Source organism: Oncorhynchus mykiss, chromosome 2 (assembly GCF_057628025.1).
Source record: "Oncorhynchus mykiss isolate SJ-2025 chromosome 2, ASM5762802v1, whole genome shotgun sequence".
In the NCBI taxonomy this organism is placed as follows: Eukaryota; Metazoa; Chordata; class Actinopteri; order Salmoniformes; family Salmonidae; genus Oncorhynchus; species Oncorhynchus mykiss.
The window spans coordinates 53,961,046-53,984,315 of record NC_143023.1 but is presented as its reverse complement, the minus strand read 5'-3'; the positions used below and the strand labels follow the sequence as shown (position 1 = coordinate 53,984,315).

General features: G+C 41.0%; 1 protein-coding gene across 4 annotated transcripts; it reads right to left on the bottom strand.

The window, feature by feature from the left end:
• Positions 1 to 167: 167 nt before the first annotated feature.
• Positions 168 to 20,070, bottom strand: snx22 (sorting nexin 22). 4 transcript variants are annotated; one of them, XM_021565156.3, is made up of 7 exons: positions 19,734 to 20,070; positions 6,818 to 6,901; positions 6,433 to 6,537; positions 5,198 to 5,292; positions 3,015 to 3,047; positions 2,463 to 2,530; positions 168 to 879 (listed from the first exon to the last, which is right to left on the bottom strand). In XM_021565156.3, exons 1-7 carry the CDS (start codon positions 19,812 to 19,814, stop codon positions 746 to 748), a joined length of 600 nt encoding a protein of 199 aa, XP_021420831.2. In that variant the 5' UTR covers positions 19,815 to 20,070; the 3' UTR covers positions 168 to 745. The 4 variants fall into 4 exon arrangements, 3 of the variants coding, with proteins under 3 accessions (XP_021420831.2, XP_090058276.1, XP_090058285.1); XM_090202150.1 differs by having other exon boundaries at positions 5,142 to 5,292; positions 19,734 to 20,049; XR_016487163.1 differs by lacking the exon at positions 5,198 to 5,292 and having other exon boundaries at positions 19,734 to 20,058.
• Between the last annotated feature and the right edge of the window lie 3,200 nt (positions 20,071 to 23,270).

The window sequence follows — 23,270 nt, the reverse complement described above, 5'->3', positions numbered from 1 at the left end:
GATGGTTTCTAGTGTTCAATTGATGTTTTAGTGTGATCACAACCTTTATTTTTAGTATTACATTGTTATTGATTACTGCATTGTTGGGGTCAGAGCTGGCAAGAAAAGCAGTTATTGTGCATGTGACTTAACTTGATAGTTTCTTGTAAGAGATTGCAAGTAGAACAATGAACATGGGTCATGTATTACATTTTAATATAAAGCTTAACATGTAAAAACATTTACATATGAAATGCCAGTGATTGTGAAACTCATTCCAGGCAGACTATTGCTTTCATGCATAAACCAATGGTTTGTTGCCACACTGGATAGGTGCAGCCCTTGCTCAAGGGCACAGCATTTCAGTCAGCTCGGGGATTCGAACCAGCAACCGTTCACTTACTGGCCCGACATGCTAACCACTAGGCTACCTGCCACCCTATTAGTGAGAATCAAATTGTTGCATGTGGATAGCTGAAACATATGGACATTGAGCTGGCAGGTGACCGATAAGTCATTCAAAATGACTTAAGGCAGTTCATGGGGGACTCATCAACAGGAACCACCAACTTATGACATTGCTTTCTAGAACCTCTTCAATTGGCCTGTGACTTTAGTCAAGCACCCAGAGTAATGTAAACTTTCTCTATTGTATGGTACTATACAAGCAAATGGGCCTCCATTGGTTGCTGATTCAGACAAATTACTATCAAGGCCATTTTAAAATCCACAGATCCTAGTGTCAGGACTTCTGCATGGGCTGCCACTATATAGAGGGAATCACTGGAGCCAGACTGGGTCTCTCTGGGAGGCTGGGTTTTGTGCAGGCTGTGAAGCTGACACGGATGTCTCGGGGGTACAAGCCCTGCAGGACCCCATCCGTGACGATGTCCGGCAGATCTGTTGGAATAGATTAAAAGTTCAATACCATGGTTGCTGACTAGATTAGTTGCACGCCATATGTGGATAGCTGATACCGCCTATCCTGGCATTGTGAGACCTGGCAGGCAACTCCAATGTGGATTCGGCTATTTCAGCCACACCCGTTGCCAACAGGTGTATGAAAAAAAATCAAGCACACAGCCATGCAATCTCCATAGACAAACATTGGTAGTAGAATCAACTGTACTGAAGAGCTCAGTGATTTTAAATGTGGCACCGTCAAGTCCCTGTCAAATTTCTGCCCTGCTAGTGCTGCCTCGGTCAACTAAGTGCTGTTATTGCGAAATGGAAACGTATAGGAGCAACAACGGCTCACCCGCAAAGTGGTAGGCCACACAAGCTCAGAACGGGACCGCCGAGTGTGTAAAAATCGTCTGTCCTCGGTTGCAACACTCACTGAAAGCAACGTCAGCATAATAGCCGTTCGTCGGGAGCTTCATAAAATGGGATTCCATGGCTGAGCAGCCGCACACAAGCCTAAGATCATCATGCGTAATGCCAAGCATGGAGATGGAGTGGTGTAAAGCGTGCCGCCATTGCACTCTGGAGCGATGAATCACGCTTCACTATCTGGTAGTCCAAGTAACGAATCTGGGTTTGGTGGATGGCAGGTGAACGCTACTTGCCCAAATGCATAGTGCCAACTAAAGTTTAGTGGAGGAGAAATAATGGACTGGGGCTGTTTTTCATGGTTCGGGGTAGGCTCCTTAGTTACAGTGAAGGTAAAGTTTAACGCTACAGCACATGATATTCTAGATGATTCTGTGCTTCCAACTTTGTAGCAGCAGTTTGGGGAAGGCTCTTTCCTGTTTCAGCATGACAATGCCCCCGTGCACAAAGCGAGGTCCAAAAAGAACTGGTTTGTTGAGATTGGTGTGATAGAACTTGACTGGCCTGTACAGAGCCCTGACCTCAACCGCATTGAACACCTTTGGGGTGAATTGGAATGCCTGCTGCGAGCCAGGCCTAATCGCTCAACATTAGTGACCAACCTCCCTAATGCTTGTGGCTGAATGGAAGTAAGTCCCCGCAATGTTCCAACATCAAGTGGAAGCCTTCCCAGAAGAGGAGGCTGTTATAGCAGCAAAGGGGGAGACCAACTCCATATTAATACCCATGATTTTGGAATGAGATGTTCGACGAGCAGCAGGTGTCCACATACTTCTATCCATATACTGTATTTGATCTGGAACACGACCAATAACTAAAACATCAACAAAAATACTAAAGTACAGGCCATTTAGCAGAGAAAGCTTTCAGCAAGCTCTTTAAAAAGGGAGACCATCCTGAGGAAACATTAACAGTGAGCTGGATGTTACTGGCAATGATGGTAGAAAGTGTGGTGATCTCAAAAGGAGGAGATAGGCTCTCAGCCAAGGGTGGGCAGTTCTAAATATACAGTATAGGTCCATTATAATTTCTACTTACTCTCTACCTAGTTTTAGACACTCAAGTGTAAGCCCCCCCCCCCCCCCCTTTTAATCGTCTGGGTGGTCTAAGGATCTCCAACAGCCATACGACAATGCGGAAGCCTGCCGTACCTGAGGGGGACTCCAGGAGATAGGGGTCACGACAGAATCCCACCACACGCTGATGCTGCAGCTGACAGCTGAGGGACAAGAGACCACCGGGTGAGTCGAAGAGCTGAATGAGCAAAATGTTAATACAATATAGATGTGTGCGTTGCAATATGGAGCGTAACCATTTGCAGATTTCAGCATTCTAAATTGAGATTATACATGTACTTTTCTTATGCATAAATTAAATTTGCATATTTTTGTATGGCATTTACACTTGCCCTCTGCTCTGCATGCCCAAACCCTCATAGGCTAGTAGACCTTCTCACTTTGCCCCCCCCCCCCCCCGCCAATCCACCAGGACAACTGACTCAACAAATCAAGGGCTTGCTGGTGAGTTGGCAAGATGAGTCACATGTGCTAGTGTTAGAATAGATCATAGTGGAACTTCAGAGGGTCCCGAGCCCGAGAATAAACCAGAGGACCGGTTCGGAAACCAAACTACAGGGGGACATGTACTGTATGGCACACAGGCAGAATACACATGGCTGTTCACAAGATAAAAGGGAAACTCACCCATATCCCTGAGGGTCACTATCATCAAATGATCTGAAATGATGAGGAAACCACTGTTTTTATTACAGCCTATTATTTGCCCATGTTAAACAATATGCACAGAGTATACCAAACATTAGGAACACCTTCCTAATATTGAGTTGCGCTCCCAGCCTCAATTTGTCGGGTCATGAACTCTACAAGGTGTCTAAAGCGTTCCACAGGGATGCTGGCCCATGTTGGCTCCAATGTGTCACACAGTTGTGTCAAGTTGTCTGGATGTCCTTTCAGTGGTGGACCATTCTTGATAGACACAGGAAACTGTTGAGCGTGAAAAACCTGGCAGTGTTGAAGTTCTTGACACAAACCGGTGCGCCTGGCACCTACTACCATACCCCGTTCAAAAACTCTTGTATCTTTTGTCTTGCCCATTCACCCTCTGAAAAAGGCACACACACAATCCATGTCTCAATTGTCTCAAGGCTTTACAAAAAATCCTTCTTTAACCTGTCTCCTCCCCTTCATCTACACTGATTGAAGTGGATTTAGCACGACATCAATAAGGGATCATAGCTTTGAACTGGTCAGTCTCATGTAAAGAGCAGGTGTTCTTAATGTTTTGTACATTGGCTACATATAACATGACTGAATTCAACAGAAAGTCTCTACATTTTCAATTGCAAAACACTGCAGCGCATAAGGTGCCTTGAGAAAGTATTCCCAACCCTTGAAGTTTTCCACATTTTGTTGTTATAAAGTGAGATTAGAGTTAATTGTATTTTTTTTGTCAACTACATACACAAAATACTCTGTCAAAGTGAAAGACAAACTATTTTAAAAAAATGTGTATTATTTTGGAAAATAAAATGCTAATATATCTTGATTAGATAAGTATTCAACCCTGAGGCAATACAAGTTAGAATCACCTTTGGCAGCGATTACAGCTGTGAATCTTTCTGGGTAAGTTTCGAAGAGCTTTGCACACCTGGATTGTACAATATTTGCACATTATTCTTTTCAAAATTCTTCAAGCTCGGTCAAGTTGGTTGTTGATCCTTGCTAGACAGCCATGTTCAAGTCATACCATAGACTTAAGCAGATTTAAGTAAAAATGGTATCTAGGCCACTCAGGAACATTCAATGTCGTCTTTGTAAGCAACTCCAGTGTATATTTGGCCTTGTGTTTTAAGTAATTGTTCTGCTGAAAGGTGAATTTGTCTCCCAGTATCTGATGGGAAGCAGACAAACAAGTTCCTCTAGGATTTTGCCTATGCTTAGCTTTATTCCATTTTTTATCCTAAAAAAAAAACTCCCTAGTCCTTGATGTTGATAAGCATACCCATATGATGATGCAGATACCACCATGCTTGAAAATATGTGTTGGATTTCCCCCTAGACAAAAAGTGAATTTCTTTGCCACATTTTTTACAGTATTACATTAGTGCCATATTGCAAAAAGGATGCATGTTTTGGAATATTTTTATTCTGTACAGGCTTCTTTCTTTTCACTCTTTCAATTAGGTTAGTATTAGTCATTAAACTCTTAACTGGTTTAAAGTCACCATTGGCCACATGGGGAAATCTCTGAGCGGTTTCCTTCCTCAGAGTTAGGAAGGACGCTTGTATCTTTGATACACCATCCTATAAGTGTAATTAACAACTTCCCCATGCTCAAAGGGACATTCAATAGGTGTCCTTCTTTGCAAACCATTGGAAAACCTCCCTGGTCGTTGTGGTTGAATCTGTGTTTGAAATTCACTGCTCGACTGAGGGACCTTACAGATGTGTGGGGTACAGAGATGGCGTAGTCATTTAAAAAACATGTTAAAACACTATTATTGCACACAGAGTCCATGCAACTTGTGACTTATTTAGGCTTGCCATAACAAAAAGGGTTGAATACTTATTTTATTTTTGATTATTTTGTTCATTTATTTGTAAACATTTCTAAAAACATAATTCCATTTTGACATGGGGTATAGTGTGTAGATCATTGACACAAAACAAATCAAAGGGTGTAAATATTTTGAAGGCACTGTATACCTCAGATATCATAAAATCTTGACCGACAGATTCTCCTTTCCTAGCCACACACACGTCATATTCAATATACTTCTTTTTCTGTCTGATAACTTTATTGAAGTGAACCTGATGTGAGTAGCTGGTTGAAGTGAGGGGACAGAGGCAGGCAGGCAGGTACATACTCAAGGCTGCTTATTTTGTTCCCAGAGTGGAAATGTTTCACATGCAGGAAGTCCAGCAGCACCTGAGGGACTTCTTCATACTGGTAAATTATATCCTACAGAGAGGGGCCAGTAGAAAATACAAAAAAAAAATGGTTTTGATCACACACACACAGTCTAAAAATTGGATTAGTAACTGTTATTGAAAATGTCAACTATCCCAGGCTGCAATCCAGCGGGGCTACTGCAAGCACCATACGGAACACAGTCCCTCAGTCCCTCAGTCATACCTAAATATTTTATGTCAATTCCTACCCGAATATAGTTTAAGTCCTAATATGGCACGTACAATATATCAATTCATTACATTTCATACGTGAATGTGGTAACTGAACATGGTATGTAATTAATATATGTAGTCCTCCTAACGGAATAAAGTAAATATGGTAACACTTCCCTTGACACCCGGCGTCATAACATGTCATGACAGCTGAAATAACTTGTTAGAACACTGTCATGACATCTATTTAGACCTGTTTGTGACATATATTGCAATATTTTATGGCTGGTTATGACCACAACATAAGAGTGTCAGAACCCACAAAACCCACCACACAAGGCAAAACATTCCATTTCACCACAGCCTACTTGTTAATTAACAGTATATTTATGTTCTATAAAATGTTCAGAAATTGACCATATTAAAACATCATTGTAAACGGAGCACAAATTTCAGGAGCAGGACGAGACAGCGTCTTTTTGACTGATGACTGACATAAGGGCATGTACGTGATAGGCCTATCTGGCTTAAATGATTTTGACGGTCATAATACTTCTCGACGGGGGGGGGGGTCATAAAGTTTATTTTCTTAGTCCAAGTAAAGTGGCACAGGACGGTCATAATGCTTCACGATAGTGTCAACGTGTATTTTCTGCAAGTTACTTAAAATATGCTGGGAAAAAGAAAAAGAAAAAAACATGACCGTAAACAGAATTCATTACAACAAAGGACTTAAGAAACAAACTTTCAAAACGAAAGGAAACTTCTTGGCTGGGAAAAAAACACATTGGAATAAATGTGGGTTTTGACAATCTTATGTGGGTGTCATAACCAGCCATAAAATAACGCAATATATGTCACAACTTGTTTAAATATATTGGCCATGACAGTGTCATGACCATATTATGACACGTTATGTCAGCTGTTATGACGTTGGGTGTCTAGTAAAGTGTTACATGTATTTACGCTATTCTACCTGAATGTAGTCCTCCAGCTGCTGCCTCCTCTGCTCAAGAGGCTTGGTTCTCAGATGGGTGCTCCTCTTGCTGGGGAAGTCTGGGGGATGCAGAATCTTCTTCAGCTATGGAGGCAGGAGGAAACTGTAAATGACATTACGGGGATGGGCCTGTAATGGCTTAATGTCCGTCATGCATGCAACAACAACTAAGCCCGTTGCATTGCGACCATCATTTGCATGTTTCAAGCAGGGAAATGTAAGCATATTTGTAGAGCAGTTAGCCATTGGTTTGTATGGCAACAGAGTAGAGTATACGGTGTAAAAATATAGTTTTAAAATCATTCAGATACGGTATAATTCTGGTGTCAAGTAAGGGGAGGCAGAGAGTCAGCAATTGTTTTACCTTTCTGTGCAGGGTCTGGAATTCACTGTGTCTTTTGAGCACAAAGTGTTTCCTTCCATTGAACAATATCTCAACTCTGAAGAGCTAGAAAAGAGCAGAGCATAGTTTTGCGCTATTACACTGGTTTTCTGGAAAGGAATATCAAGAGAATTATGTTTGCTTGTCATCGGACACAAACATTTATGTACAAAAGGTAAGTCTTTCCATTCACATAAGAGTTTGCCTTTCTAAAAGGTAGTTAGTTCTACACAAACTAGATGGGACTTGACGTTCTCCAATCATGCCCGAGTTTCGTGTCCAGTGTAATGCAGTCAGATATCCAGCAGGGGAAGGAAGAGGCCTGTTGGCAATAAATAACAGCTTTTGCTTGAGAATTGGACAAGGTGTGCATCCCAATATCTCCTTTTTCCTGCAGTGTGAACTCGTTCACACAAATGGTTGGGGCGGACATAGGCTTGTGGGAGTTCCCACCATATTTCTTATACTAGTAATTTCCTTTCAAAATCAGTGAAGGGGTCAAATGCAGTCTTGGGAAGCAGGAGAGACAATTGGGACATTACCCAGGAGCACTTGCCTAGACCTGACCAGTCAACAGACAGGGCAAACAACTAGATGTACAGAAATCGCTTCGCCTTTTTCGTGGTTGCTAAAATTCTAATTTAAGTTTGTGGCAAAACACGCAAAGTGTAGTGTATAGAATAATTGTATCATCTAAACCGATGTGAAATATATTTTCAAATACCAAAAATAGAGTATTTTCAGCATTTTGAAGCTGGTGTACAAAATTGAAAGTATAAAAGGGGGAAAAAATTAACTTATGAACAGAATGCATAGACAATTCGCACATAGAACATATCTACCGATGAGAATCACAGATCTCTCTCTCAAATTTCTATGTGCATTTGGTCGGGTCGACAAAAAAAAAGTTACATATTACAGCTTTACGTGGTCAAAAACAACTCAGCTATACATGTATTACTGCTCACAAGAAAAGCAACACAGATATCCTAGAATGACCATAACCCTAGGTAAAAAGGACAACCTGTGGAAATGTTCTTTCTTAAAGGCATTCTATAGCTTGCTGAATGGGATGACACATCTGCTACAGTGCACCTGCACATCCTTAGCAATCAGTCATTTGGAGGACAGATAACTGGCAGAATGCAGCCAAAGGACAGGAGTTGCAGGATCAGTATTGTTTTTATAGCCCAAGTGCACTGTCCACATTTTTTTATGCTTGGAAAATACCACTGATAGTACACAAATGATTGTAGGCTGCTTTCTTGTACATTACAACAAATCAAACAAGGGCAGCAATGAAATGCTTCCTTTTCCAGTGAAGCTCCAGTGTGTGCCGTAGTAGTTAATAAGAAGGCTTATTTGGATAAATGGCAACGCTGCCGGCTGTATAGCCGTGGCAGCTAGCTGATAATCATCTGGACAAATACACATGAGAATACACCCGTCACCCAAAACTGAGGTTAATGACAAGTACAAAAATCCTTTGGTCTTCCCCACTTTCTAAAATGAAAAAAAAAAAAAACAGGGACATCTTCTCCAAATTGGTCTGAAACCAAGTTAACAATAATACATAAATAGCCACTGACATAAAAGAGAGCGGGATAGACTTTCACAAATATGAATAGAAGGGACTCTGTGTAAACATGACAAGGTGTGGTGAACAATGAATGACAAAAAATTCTAGCCTACATTTCCAGCAAGCTATTATCTAAATATTCCTTTGAAGTTGTTGACTTAAAGGTGGAGCTTCAGGACATGCTGTTTAGAATCCAGTATTCAGGGTCATGTTCATAAGGGCATGCAGCAGAAAACAATCCAGGTAGACCCTCCCCATTTGAGTCTGTTTCCTTATATTTAGTGCCAAATGAACATGACCCAGGACAGAGAGTCATCCTGACATGGGGATTAGCCGAGTCATGCAGTTGATCCACACTTTTTTTTTGTTGGTCACGTTAAATATAGCTGACTGGCTACATTCAGGCTATTATTAAAGGCCCATGCCCCCCTTTCCACCTAAACTCCTCTCTCAGGGGTTGATCCAGAGTGATTGCTACAAGGACGATGTTACCACCCTATAACTGATTTAAAGCTAAATTTTAAAATATATGAACTAGTCTACAACCATCCAACACAATAAAACAAATAAACTGTTAATTAAAGAGTTGACCTTTTTGGTATTTATTTTTGACCTAAAAATACATATGGTCCTTAATTATTCGCAACTGGCTGAGCACTCGCTCTGTTACTTCGAAAGAGGGCTGACCCTAAATCAGCAGTGACTCGAGCGGTCAACCTAGTACAGTACTTAACTCCTCTCTCAGCGAACAGTCATTTTGACTGTCTGTAGCTGTGTAGCTTGGTCCCAGATGTGTCTGTGCCGTCTTGCCATGTACCATCTCTGGCAAGAGAGCACAGACCGATCTGGTACCAGGCTAGCTGTTCAAAGAAGGCACATGGCCTCCATATTCCTGGGTTGCCCAGGCGACTCGCGACCCAGTGGACCGATGGGGCTGGAGCCATGTCATCACATACCAATGATGGTCCGAAACAGATGACCCTCAATCCATGGATGAATGAGCTCTCAGAGCAGGAGGGCTGTGGCCATTATCCAGGCAGCCACTGGATCTAACATGGATCCTCATGAGCAGAATAATCATCCATCCTTGACTAATTATCATACTGGTAAAATCATTATAAATTATTTTTATAGAGTTACCATACCCTGCAATCAGTGCCCACTGCCCAGAGTATATATTTGAGTAGAGGTCGACCGATTAATCAGAATGGCCGATTAATTAGGGCCGATTTCAAGTTTTCATAACAATCAGAAATCGGTATTTTTGGACGCCGATTTTGCAGACTTTATTTAACGAGGCAAGTCACTTAAGAACACATTCTTATTTTCAATGACGGCCTAGGAACGGTGGGTTAACTGCCTTGTTCAGGGGCAGAAGAACGACAGATTTTTACCTTGTCAGCTCAGGGATTCAATCTTGCAACCTTACAGTTAACTAGTCCAACGCTCTAACCACCTGCCAAACGAGGAGCCCGCCTGTTACGCGAATGCAGTAAGAAGCCAAGGTATGTTGCTAGCTAGCATTAAACCTATCTTATAAAAAACAGTCAATCAATCATAATCACTAGTTATAACTACATATGGTTGAAGATATTACTAGTTTATCTAGCGTGTCCTGCGTTGCATATAAATCGATGATTCGCGAAAAAGGACTGTCGTTGCTCCAACATGTACCTAACCATAAACATCAATGCCTTTCTTAAAATCAATACACAGAAGTATACATTTTTAAACCTGCATATTTAACTAAAAGAAAGGTTAGCAAGCAATATTAACCAGGTAAAATTGTGTCACTTCTCTTGCGTTCAATGCACGCAGAGTCAGGGTATATGTAACAGTTTGGGCCGCCTGGCTCTTTGCAAACTAATTTGCCAGAATTTTACGGAATTATGACATAACATTGAAGGTTGTGCAATGTAACAGCAATATTTAGACTTAGGGATGCCATCCGTTAGATAAAAAATGTAACGGTTCCGTATTTCACTGAAAGAATAAACATTTTGTTTTCGAAATGATAGTTTCCGGATTCGACCATATTAATGACCTAAGGCTCGTATTTCTGTGTGTTATTATGTTATAATTAAGTCTATGATTTGATAGAGCAGACTGACTGAGCGATGGTTGGCACCAGCAGGCTCATAAGCATCCATTCAAACAGCACTTAAGTGCGTTTTGCCAGCAGCTCTTCGCAATGCTTCAAGCATTGCGCTGTTTATGACTTCAAGCCTATCAACTCCCGAGATTAGGCTGGTGTAACCAATGTGAAATGGCTAGCTAGTTAGCGGGGTGCACGCTAATAGCGTTTCAATCGTCACTCGCTCTGAGACTTGGAGTAGTTGTTCCCCTTGCTCTGCATGGGTAACGCTGCTTCGAGGGTGGCTGTTGTCGATGTGTTCCTGGTTCGAGCCCAGGTAGCGGCGAGGAGATGGATGGAAGCTATATTGTTACTATAAGAACATCCAATAGTCAAAGGTATATGAAATACAAATTGTATAGAGAGAAATAGTCCTATAATTCCTATATTAACTACAACCTAAAACTTCTTACCTGGGAATATTGAAGATTCATGTTAAAAAGGAACCACCAGCTTTCATATGTTCTCATGTTCTGAGCAAGGAACTTAAAACGTTAGCTTTCTTACATGGCACATATTGCACTTTTACTTTCTTCTCCAACACTTTGTTTTTGCATTATTTATTTGAGGATAAATTGATTTTATTGATGTATTATATTAAGCTTAAACAAGTGTTCATTCAGTATTGTTGTAATTGTCATTACTACAAATATATATATATATTTTTTTTAAAGTCAGATTAATCGGTATCTGCTTTTTGGGGGGGGTCCTCCAATAATCGGTATCGGCGTTGAAAAATCATAATCGGTCGACCTCTACATTTGAGATGTTACAAGATTACTGTTTACATAATACACGATTATTACCCGGACGATACAGACTTTTGACCATCACCAAAACTGTGATTAATGGTTATTTAGTGACAAAGATATGTGACTGACTGTTCATGAGCTTTAAAAGTAACCAATTCCTCTCAATGACACACAAATGTCCCTTTCCTGAAGTTGCTGTTCTTCCCGCTATGGCGGAACTCACTGGTTTAGTCAGTTCCACAAAGTCAAGTATCACAATGAACAACAAGTACCTGCTTCTGCTCAATGTTCAGCCTGCTTAACTAACCTGCAAAGTCAGTCTCAAACCTCAGCGCCTATTTCATATGAAATAACTCCCCCAGCCTACACATGCACACCTTGTGCTTCTTCATTCGTTTACCAAATTACTGTTCAGGACAAGAAGCACATAATCTAACTGATTGAGTTACATCTGCCCAAAAAGGTACTTCCTGTCAAAGAAAAGAGTCTTTGTCTGCTCACTCGAGACTGGTAAACAAGTAAAAAAAAAAAAAAACCAGCTCATCCACTTTTGATGCTTTAACTCGTTAATTTCAATTAACAAAATGTCACTATATGTTCCCCATGCAATTATATGTCTACAGATGAGCTGATGGTACATTCACTCAGTCCGTGGGGATTTATGAGAGTACAGAGATTGTCATCAGTTCATTAGAAAGACCATTTTTCCATATCGGGTCTCTTTGTTCTTGAAGCCATACAGCCGGTTTACAGACAGAACTCCAGATATCCTCTCTTTCTCGCCATCCCGTCAATGGTCACCCTTCCATCACAGAGCTTTCATTGTTGCAGGTGTGCAGATAGGGCTAGATATTTCCACCTGCAAACCCCTGGCATAGAGGGGCCTGATGCCCCCTCCTTACATAACACAGCAGAAGGCTCAGGGTGGAACACGCAGCACCCCAAATCAGACAGTTAACAGACAAGCTAAACCCTTTTCACACTACTCAGCCGAGCTCATCCAATGTTTGCTGAACTGGCCTGGATACGCATGCACCATACTAGCTTGAACCCTGTTTGAAAGGGCAATGTACTGTATGTGCATAGAAAATATACAAGCCAGCACAGAATAGTTTGGGTCGACATGTTGGCGTGAAAGGGATATGAGTGGACCACTTCTTGAACCCCACTCTATTTCAAGAACTGGATAATTGACTATGCCCCTCTGCTTGTTTAAAAGAAGACTAGCAACAGCTATATTATCAGACTAGCTAAGGGTCAGCTCAGCTCACTTTTAGCTTCCCAAGCAATATTAGTCTCATGCTGGAAAGGAGTAGACAATGTGAAGAGAACATATCCAAGCCTGCACAGAAAGTGCTGTTCAGGTTGGCACAATAGTGTGAACACACACCAAAAGCTCAAGAGTGACTCGAAGCAGAATTATGTGTCAGTCAAAAATGACTTCAGTCTTACTTGTGTTGATCATGGAGGCAGGCAAGTTAGTCATCCTGTTAAGACTACAGCTGCTGTGGGATGTGTAACGTGAACCCATTTTTCAACTGGGTCATGGGTTTGATTCCAGCCGTGGCAACCAATAAGGAAAAGTATACAATTACTGCTTTGGATAAAAGTATCTGCTAAATGGCATACAATGAGTGTACAAAACATATAGAACACCTTCCTAATATCGAGTAGCACCCCCTCTTTTGCCCTCAGAACAGCCTCAATTCGTTGGGGAATGGACTCTACAAGGTGTCGAACGAGTTCCACAGGGATGTGTGCCCATGTTGACTCCAATGCTTCCCACAGTTGTGTCAAGTTGGCTGGATGTCACTTGGGTGGTGGACCACTCTTGATACACACAGGAAAATGTTGAGCATTGCAGTTCTTGACACAAACCGTTGCGCCTGGAACCTACTACCATACCCCGTTCAAAGGCACTTCAATACTTTGTCTTGCCCATTCACCCTCTGAACGGCACACACACAATCCATGTCTGAAGGCTTAAAAATCCTTCTTCAACCCGCCTCCTCCCCTTCAGCTACACTGATTGAAGTGGATTTAACAAGTGGGATCATAGCTTTCACCTCATCCATCTATTTCATGGAAAGAGCAGGCGCTCATAATGTTCTGTATTCTTTGTGTATATTGGCAACAAATCAAATCAAATCAAATTTTATTTGTCACATACACATGGTTAGCAGATGTTAATGCGAGTGTAGCGAAATGCTTGTGCTTCTAGTTCCGACAATGCAGTAATAACAAGTAATCTAACTAACAATTCCAAAACTACTGTCTTGTACACAGTGTAAGGGGATAAAGAATATGTACATAAGGATATATGAATGAGTGATGGTACAGAGCAGCATAGGCAAGATACAGTAGATGGTATCGGGTACAGTATGTACAAATGAGATGAGTATGTAAACAAAGTGGCATAGTATAGTATAAAGTGGCTAGTGATACATGTATTACATAAGGATACCGTCGATGATATAGAGTACAGTATATACGTATGCATATGAGATGAATAATGTAGGGTAAGTAACATTTATATAAGGTAGCATTGTTTAAAGTGGCTAGTGATATATTTACATCATTTCCCATCAATTCCCATTATTAAAGTGGCTGGAGTTGAGTCAGTGTCAGTGTGTTGGCAGCAGCCACTCAGTGTTAGTGGTGGCTGTTTAACAGTCTGATGGCCTTGAGATAGAAGCTGTTAGAAGCTGTTTTTCATATATAACATATAACGTGACTGAATTTACTGGCTCAAAGTTCAGAGACTTGGGCAAAGGGTTTCCTTTAGCTTGTTTTTAGATCTTTTCACATCAGATATTTTTAAGAAAAAAATACCAGAATTGGGCTGCCTGTGTAGATGCAACCCAACAAGCAGACAGCTCTCAAGCCAACAAGCAGACAGCTCTCAAGCCAACAAGCAGACAGCTCTCAAGCCAACAAGCAGACAGCTCTCAAGCCAACAGCTCTCAAGCCAACAAGCAGACAGCTCTCAAGCCAACAGCTCTCAAGCCAACAAGCAGACAGCTCTCAAGCCAACAAGCAGACAGCTCTCAAGCCAACAAGCAGACAGCTCTCAAGCCAACAAGTAGACAGCTCTCAAGCCAACAAGTAGACAGCTCTCAAGCCAACAAGTAGACAGCTCTCAAGCCAACAAGTAGACAGCTCTCAAGCCAACAAGTAGACAGCTCTCAAGCCAACAAGCAGACAGCTCTCAAGCCAACAAGTAGACAGCTCTCAAGCCAACAAGTAGACAGCTCTCAAGCCAACAAGTAGACAGCTCTCAAGCCAACAAGTAGACAGCTCTCAAGCCAACAAGTAGACAGCTCTCAAGCCAACAAGTAGACAGCTCTCAAGCCAACAAGCAGACAGCTCTCAAGCCAACAAGCAGACAGCTCTCAAGCCAACAAGCAGACAGCTCTCAAGCCAACAAGCAGACAGCTCTCAAGCCAACAAGCAGACAGCTCTCAACCCAACAAGTAGACAGCTCTCAAGCCAACAAGTAGACAGCTCTCAAGCCAACAAGTAGACAGCTCTCAAGCCAACAAGCAGACAGCTCTCAAGCCAACAAGCAGACAGCTCTCAAGCCAACAAGTAGACAGCTCTCAAGCCAACAAGTAGACAGCTCTCAAGCCAACAAGTAGACAGCTCTCAAGCCAACAAGCAGACAGCTCTCAAGCCAACAAGCAGACAGCTCTCAAGCCAACAAGCAGACAGCTCTCAACCCAACAAGCAGACAGCTCTCAAGCCAACAGCTCTCAAGCCAACAAGCAGACAGCTCTCAAGCCAACAGCTCTCAAGCCAACAAGCAGACAGCTCTCAAGCCAACAAGCAGACAGCTCTCAAGCCAACAAGCAGACAGCTCTCAAGCCAACAAGTAGACAGCTCTCAAGCCAACAAGTAGACAGCTCTCAAGCCAACAAGTAGACAGCTCTCAAGCCAACAAGTAGACAGCTCTCAAGCCAACAAGTAGACAGCTCTCAAGCCAACAAGTAGACAGCTCTCAAGCCAACAAGTAGACAGCTCTCAAGCCAACAAGTAGACAGCTCTCAAGCCAACAAGTAGACAGCTCTCAAGCCAACAAGCAGACAGCTCTCAAGCCAACAAGCAGACAGCTCTCAAGCCAACAAGTAGACAGCTCTCAAGCCAACAAGTAGACAGCTCTCAAGCCAACAAGCAGACAGCTCTCAAGCCAACAAGCAGACAGCTCTCAAGCCAACAAGCAGACAGCTCTCAACCCAACAAGCAGACAGCTCTCAAGCCAACAGCTCTCAAGCCAACAAGCAGACAGCTCTCAAGCCAACAGCTCTCAAGCCAACAAGCAGACAGCTCTCAAGCCAACAAGCAGACAGCTCTCAAGCCAACAAGCAGACAGCTCTCAAGCCAACAAGTAGACAGCTCTCAAGCCAACAAGTAGACAGCTCTCAAGCCAACAAGTAGACAGCTCTCAAGCCAACAAGTAGACAGCTCTCAAGCCAACAAGTAGACAGCTCTCAAGCCAACAAGTAGACAGCTCTCAAGCCAACAAGTAGACAGCTCTCAAGCCAACAAGTAGACAGCTCTCAAGCCAACAAGTAGACAGCTCTCAAGCCAACAAGCAGACAGCTCTCAAGCCAACAAGCAGACAGCTCTCAAGCCAACAAGCAGACAGCTCTCAAGCCAACAAGCAGACAGCTCTCAAGCCAACAAGCAGACAGCTCTCAAGCCAACAAGCAGACAGCTCTCAACCCAACAAGTAGACAGCTCTCAAGCCAACAAGTAGACAGCTCTCAAGCCAACAAGCAGACAGCTCTCAAGCCAACAAGCAGACAGCTCTCAAGCCAACAAGTAGACAGCTCTCAAGCCAACAAGTAGACAGCTCTCAAGCCAACAAGTAGACAGCTCTCAAGCCAACAAGCAGACAGCTCTCAAGCCAACAAGCAGACAGCTCTCAAGCCAACAAGCAGACAGCTCTCAAGCCAACAAGCAGACAGCTCTCAAGCCAACAAGCAGACAGCTCTCAAGCCAACAGCTCTCAAGCCAACAAGCAGACAGCTCTCAAGCCAACAGCTCTCAACCAAAACCGGTGGTAAATGACGTCAGACATTGTTTGGGGGTTTTCACTGTCAAAAACAAAAAACGTCTTGCCCAAGTCCATGAACTTTGTGCCAGTATATTCAGTCATGTTATGTATATCCTATATAAGCCATTTAGCGGATTATTTTATCCAAAGCGATCAGAATTGGGCTGCCTGTGTAAATGCAGACAAAAAGTGCACTCAAGTCCCCAGTGCTAGGTAGGTGCAAAAAGTGCTGTCAACACCAACTTTTCTACTGGCAAATGTCATTCCGGCAGCTAGGTGTAGTCAGTGGTGTAAAGTAACTAAGTACAAATACTTTGAAGTACCATTTAAGTATCTGTACTTGACTATTTATATTTTTTATTCCACTACATTCCTAAAGAAAAATGTTGTTTTTACTCCCATACATTTTCCCTGACACCCAAAAGTACCCGTTACATTTTGAATGCTTAGCAGGACAGAAACATTGTCAAATTCACACACTTATCAATAGAACACGTAAAATCGACAGAAGAACAACGGAGGAGAGATTCATCAAGGAAAACTGAAAACAAACTAGGTTTCCCTTTTTATCTGTGGATTAATTGTCAGAGTAGAGAAGCCACGATTGTGTGCGACTCAAAATGGGTTAAAATTCTACAAAGTTTCAGCAAAAAAATTACCATATGCATTTGAGCTAAAATAACAACAAAATATTTTTCTCCCAAGTCAAATTAGCAAGCTAGCTAAATGTCCATGAATGTTTTGAGTGTGTTTTGACTAGAGGTCGACCAATTATGATTTTTCAACACCGATACCGATTATTGGAGGACCAAAAAAAATAGCCGTTACCAATTAATTAATATTTATATATAATAATGACAATTACAACAATACTGAATTAACACTTATGTTAACTTAATATAATACATAAATAAAATCTATTTAGTCTCAAATAAATAATGAAACCTGTTCAATTTGGTTTAAATAATGCAAAAACACAGTGTTGGAGAAGTGCAATACGTGCCATGTAAAAAAGCTAGCGTTTAAGTTCCTTGCTCAGAACATGAGAACATATGAAAGCTTCTGGTTCAATATTCCCAGTTCTTCAATATTCCCAGTTAAGAAGTTTTAGCTTGTAGTTATTAAAGGAATTATGACACGTCTACTATTTCTCTCTATACCATTTGTATTTCATATACCTTTGGCTATTGGATGTTCTTACAGGCACTTTAGTATTGCCAGCCTAATCTCGAGAATTGATAGGCTTGAAGTCATAAACAGCGCTGTGATTCAAGCATTGCTAAGAGCTGCTGGCAAACGCAGTAAAGTGCTGTTTGAATGAATGCTTACGAGCTTGCTGCTGCCTACCGCTCAGTCAGACTGCTGTATTAAATCATAGACTTAATTATAAAAAACACAGAAATATGAGCCTTAGGTCATTAATATGGTAAAATAATTCAGAAAACAAAACGTTTATTCTTTCAGTGAAATAAGGAACCTTTCTGTATTTCATCAAACGGGTGTCAACCGTAAGTCTAAGTGCTTCAATGTTATGTCATAATTGTGTAAAATTCTGGCAAATTAGTTCACAACGAGCCAGGCGGCCCAAACTGTTGCATATACCCTGACTCTGCTTGCACTGAATGCAAGAGAAGTGACAATTTCCCTAGTTAATATTGCCTGCTAACATTAATTTTTTAAAACTGAACATGCAGGTAAAACATTTTATACTTCTGTGTATTGATTTTAAGAAAGGCATTGATGTTTATGGTTAGGTACATTTGTGCAACGATTGTGCTTTTTTCGCTAATGTGCTTCCGTTAAATCATCATCCGTTTGGAGAAGTTGAAGTAGGCTGTGATTCGATGATAAATTAACAGGCACCGCATTGTTATATGCAACGCAGGACAAGCTAGTTAACCTAGTAATATCATCAACCATGTGTAGTTAACTAGTGATTATGTGAAGATTGATTGTTTTTTTATAAGTTAAGTTTAATGCTAGCTAGCAACTTACCTTGGCTCCTTGCAACCACAAGGTCCACACGTAACAGGTGGTCAGCCTGCCATGCAGTTTCCTCGTGGATTGCAATGTAATCGGCCATAATCGCTGTCCAAAAGGGCTGATTACCGATTGTTATGAAAACTTGAAATCGGACCCAATTACAAATGGGCCATGCCAATTAATCGGCCAACCTCTAGTTTTGACATTAATTAATATAGTTGGTTTTGGTATTTTAACCTGCGTGTCATGAACGCGTCTGGAGAGCATAGACAAAATCAACATGCGCACAATGACTCACGAGCAGAGCCAGTTGTCAGCATGTGATCTGGCGGACTCACTAAACAAATTATTTGTAAATTGTGTTGGTGTGTGCCCCTGGCAGTGGCGATTTTAGCATGTAAATCTTGGTGTGGCAAACTAAAAAATGTTTTTTTTGATGGATGCCAGCAAAGACACTACATAACACTAAACAATACATTAATTGCACTATAACAGTGACAAGTAGTGCCCAAACTGTTAGGGCCTATGTGACACGTATTAATGCCAAAATAACATGCAAAACAGGCAAGCCCCACCCCCCCCCCCCAAAAAAAAAAACACAGTTATAAAGATTTGGGGCTCAGCCCCACCTGCCCTAAATGATGGGTCACTGGCCCCTGGCAATCCGTAATTTCAAAAACTAATTCATGCTGTCTTGTCTACTTAACAAGGAATGTAAAATGATTCATATCATGTATTGTTGATACTTACGTATATTTAAAACGAAATACATTTTGAATTCTACTCAAGTTCTATTTTACTGGGTGACTTTCGCTTGAGTCGTTTTCTATTAAGGCATCTTTACTTTTATTCAAGTATGACGATTGGGTACTATTTCCACCACTGAGTGTAGCCTGTGTTTATGGCAACTGTCCTCTAAAAAAGATTGGGTGCTTGGCTTCCTTTTGTTTGGCATGCAAACTGCAATACTTCTGTGTTGATGTCTCTTTTTCAAATGAGGCTCAGGGCTTTCAAATGATATTTTAAGGGAAAGTGGGAGAAAGCTGCCACAGACAACTGAAGCTTTTCACAATTGTGTAATACAGGACACAAGGGCACCAATGATTCACAAAATGCTAGAAATTATATAATAAACGCTATATAAATCTATGGAATAGGTGCCCTTCTAGCTTGCCTGGTGCAAAGGAATGGCGCGGCAGCCGGCACGAACTGCAAACCAGGACCAGTGGAATATCGCCTATCCAAGCAGTAAAAAAATGACTTTAAAAATCTTATATGTCCAACAAAATGTGCATGACAAGTTGTTGGAAAACATAAGAGAATGCCTTAAAATAAGTTTTGAACCTTACTGTACCACACATATCCAGATACTTTTTAAGCCTACAACAGTTTACCTTTCTCAATTTCCCCGACTCGTCTACCTCTCGCTCCAGCGACGGAATCGATACCTCAATCATAGGGGAATCTTCAGCCATTCATCGGACTTTTCTGAGCGCAAACTGTCCAATTGCCTTCCTACTGAGTGGTGCTGCGGCTTTTCTGTCTTCAATCTTTAACAACGTCCCCTTCTAAACATTCGGGGGAAATCCAGGTAAGAGAACATAAAGCGATAATGGCCAACGTGACAATATCAACTCGGTTACCGTAAATTCAGGGCAACGTTTGAGACACTCTCCAATGCTCCTCCCACAAAGTATTTGGAGAATCTGTGCACCCCATCTAAAATGCCCTACGTTAAAAGAAAAAAAAAGACATCCTTGTGTTGATTCAAATGTTTCGTGTTACACAGGGCATTAATTCAATAGCCATAATGACAAAACAACATTAATTTACATGGTGTTCGGGAATAAATGGTTTGACAGATTACATATAGCTTCGTCTCTTGATGAGGTAGGGCTATTCTGCCTTTGTAAGAAAGACAATAATGAAAGCTTCGGACTATGAAGTTCTATTTGGAATAAAAATAATAATAAATGAGTTGGTCACATATAATTGATGTTTAGATGGTTCTTCACCTGTCTGTGAAGTTAGATTTCAAAAATATATATTTTTAAACTATAAAGTTCTATCTGCATAAACCCATTTGAACATGGCACTATATTACTATAAGGTTATATCTGCAATCCAATCACCAGCCTAAACAAATACAGATGCAAATACAAATACAGACGTCTTTGCCAATAGAGTACTACAGTATGAGTCATAATACCCATTAAACCTAGTGCTCAAACAAGGAAATGGTTCCAATAGTGTTCCACCATTCATTTTTTCCCATAGGGTATTTTAGAAACACTTCAAATAAGGTCTGTGTTTTGTGTAGGATTACACTGGAATGATGTTTTGATAACCATGTAAATCACTCTTAATAATATATTCACCAATATTTACCCCCGAAATGAAATGCTAATTTGGCTATCATAAAGAACTAACAATGCTGTGATGATGAAACTGCCGAATCGAGGCAAAGGTAAGAATCTCTGGATTAACTATCTAATGTTAGATAAATGTAGTAATGAACAAAATGGCTGCATTTCTTTAAGTGGACAATTTTGTGAACGGTCTTGTGCAAGTTAGCATAGGTGTCAGAAAGCGATGACGCTCAGGAGTTTACAGGGAGTTTGTAGTCTTGCATGATGTCTACGTTGATGCTAATTAGCATTTTCTAATCTGAGCATAAATAGAGCCAAATATATTGATAAATCACCTTGTCCGAGAGATTTACACAGCCGTTATTTTAAGTGTTTCTAAAATCCCCTAAGGGAAAAATGAATGGTGAAAAAACGATTGGAGCCATTTCCCTCTTTGACCGCTAGGTTTTATGGTTATGACACCTCCATTGCGATGCTCTATGGTCTAGGCTAGTCGGTCATCACTGCCACAAAGTCATAAACCCTGCCTATTTCTACAATTTATTTTCTTATAGATGCACTATGCAGAAATCACTCATCACTCATAATGGAAGGCAAACATTTTTTAAACGACACTTTTAAAAATCTTAGTGTATGATGTTGGATCGTCATTCAGAGATGACAGTAATTAGTCTTAATTTCTTAATGTATGTAGATAAAACCTCATGGCTGAACCCAGATTGACATTTCAGAGCCTTAAGGTTCTATCTGCAATTGCACCCCCCTAAATTATTATATTTTTTTTTACAAATGTCTCAGGAGTTTGATACTCTGCACTTTAGGTACCTTTAAGACCTTAATAGGTTATTAAAGAGAAATTCACTACAAATCAGGTCTGAGATTTTCCCAAGGTCATTTCATAGGCTACACACACACACTTTCTAATGTGAAACAATATACTTATTATTGAGGATTGTGGCTATAACATATAACACCAAACACGAATTTGCATATTTACACAAGTCCATTGACAATTTTTTCTATGTATAGAAAATGATAAATGAGAATCACATGGTGTGACATGATATCCTGTGACTTCCTCATTCATGTATTCCTCTGCTGACTTGGGCTTATTCAATCCAAGCAGGAAATAATGCTCACATAAGCAACTCTGAGGAACAGGGCATTGTGCTGCGCTATACACTTGGTTAACCAGAAAAAAACAGAAGGCTAGAGTACAGTAGGAACAAAGATAACATTAGCTGTATGCACACAACTACTGCAGTAGAAGTCACAGCATCAGCAAACTAAAAAAACAGCACAAAAAAGAAAGTTAGTCTCAGCTATGTGGTCATTGGCCATGTGAGGCTGGGCTTTGTATAATGGACAATCTGATCTGTTTGGAGCTTCTGAAAACACACACTAATTCAAATAATATATTCTAAAAGGCTTTATTTCACCAGAGTTCTGAGAAAAGTTGTCCTTGAGGTGACAGTGGCTGTAAAAATAAATTAAGTTAAAGATAAACAAGGCAAGGTTCCCGTAAAAAGATTTACAGTGAAGAACTTGGACTATAAACCCACAAGTCATTGTTGGGAAATAATTTACCCTCAGCTTTTGTAAGACATTTTACCTACCAAGGTCTTGTTTAGACTTGACCTGAAGTGAGTAAAGGGAAAGTTGGAGGAAAGGTATTTCTCCACCTGAATAGTCAGCTAGCTTGGGCTGCTCCGTCAACAACCTCAGGGGGTTTCTGTATGTGCATAACCCTAAACCTAATGTGATGTTGGCAGATGAGTTGCAAAGATAGACCAACATCAACAAAACTACTCCTACAGTAAGTCTAGTTTTAGCAATTCAACTTAAAAGCAAAGGACATTGAGGCTAAAGAGGAGCTTATAAAAGGAATGTGACTAAAAACATAAGCAACAGTGAAAGTGTGAGGGCTTCAAACCAAGGATCAGTTCCCTACTAGTGTCTCAGAGTAGGGTGTGTGAGCCTGAGGGCAATATAATAGCTTTATACACATCCTCTAATAGGTTAAAAGGCCCAGTGCAGTCAAAAACGTGATTTTACTTTGTTTTATATACACGGGAGTGTACAAAACATTAGGAATATGAGACTGAAATCTATGATCCCTATTGATGTCACCTGTTGAGCTGTCAGTTGTAGTAGAGATGTTCTGTTGAGGAGGCAAGAAAGAGGTTTCGATGTGGACAAGTGGAATATTTTCACAAGGAGTCGTTTAATTGGTTTTCAGAGGAGAAATGGAAGAAGAGGTTGAAGAGTGAGGGAGGCAGAGCTTGAGTCTTTATCTGTTGAGGATGGCGGAAAAGAGGGAGGTGTGTCGAAGAAGATTGGTGTCAAGTGCAAACAGAGTGAGGGGTACGCCAGACTGAGTTCTGGAGGTGAAATGGAAGTGAAGTGAGTGAAGTGAGGTGGAAGGTGTGGTGAAAAGCTCGGAGTCCGATCCTGGCATCGAGAGTCACAGTCAGTCGTTTTGAGTTAGTGTCTTTTACCAATAAAGTCATGTTAGAATATATCAGTTTCTGTTAGAGCTTTTCTTCTGAATCCACAGCAGTG

What these genes read in the sequence shown, in the direction of transcription:
- snx22 (XM_090202150.1), bottom strand. Translation starts at nt 19,814, where the DNA reads ATGGCTGAAGATTCCCCTATGATTGAGGTATCGATTCCGTCGCTGGAG. An exon ending in TCCAGACCCTGCACAGAAAG is followed by an intron (nt 6,538 to 6,817) that starts GTAAAACAATTG and finishes CTGCCTCCATAG; the next exon opens with CTGAAGAAGATTCTGCATCC. An exon ending in AGCTGGAGGACTACATTCAG is followed by an intron (nt 5,293 to 6,432) that starts GTAGAATAGCGT and finishes CCCTCTCTGTAG; the next exon opens with GATATAATTTACCAGTATGA.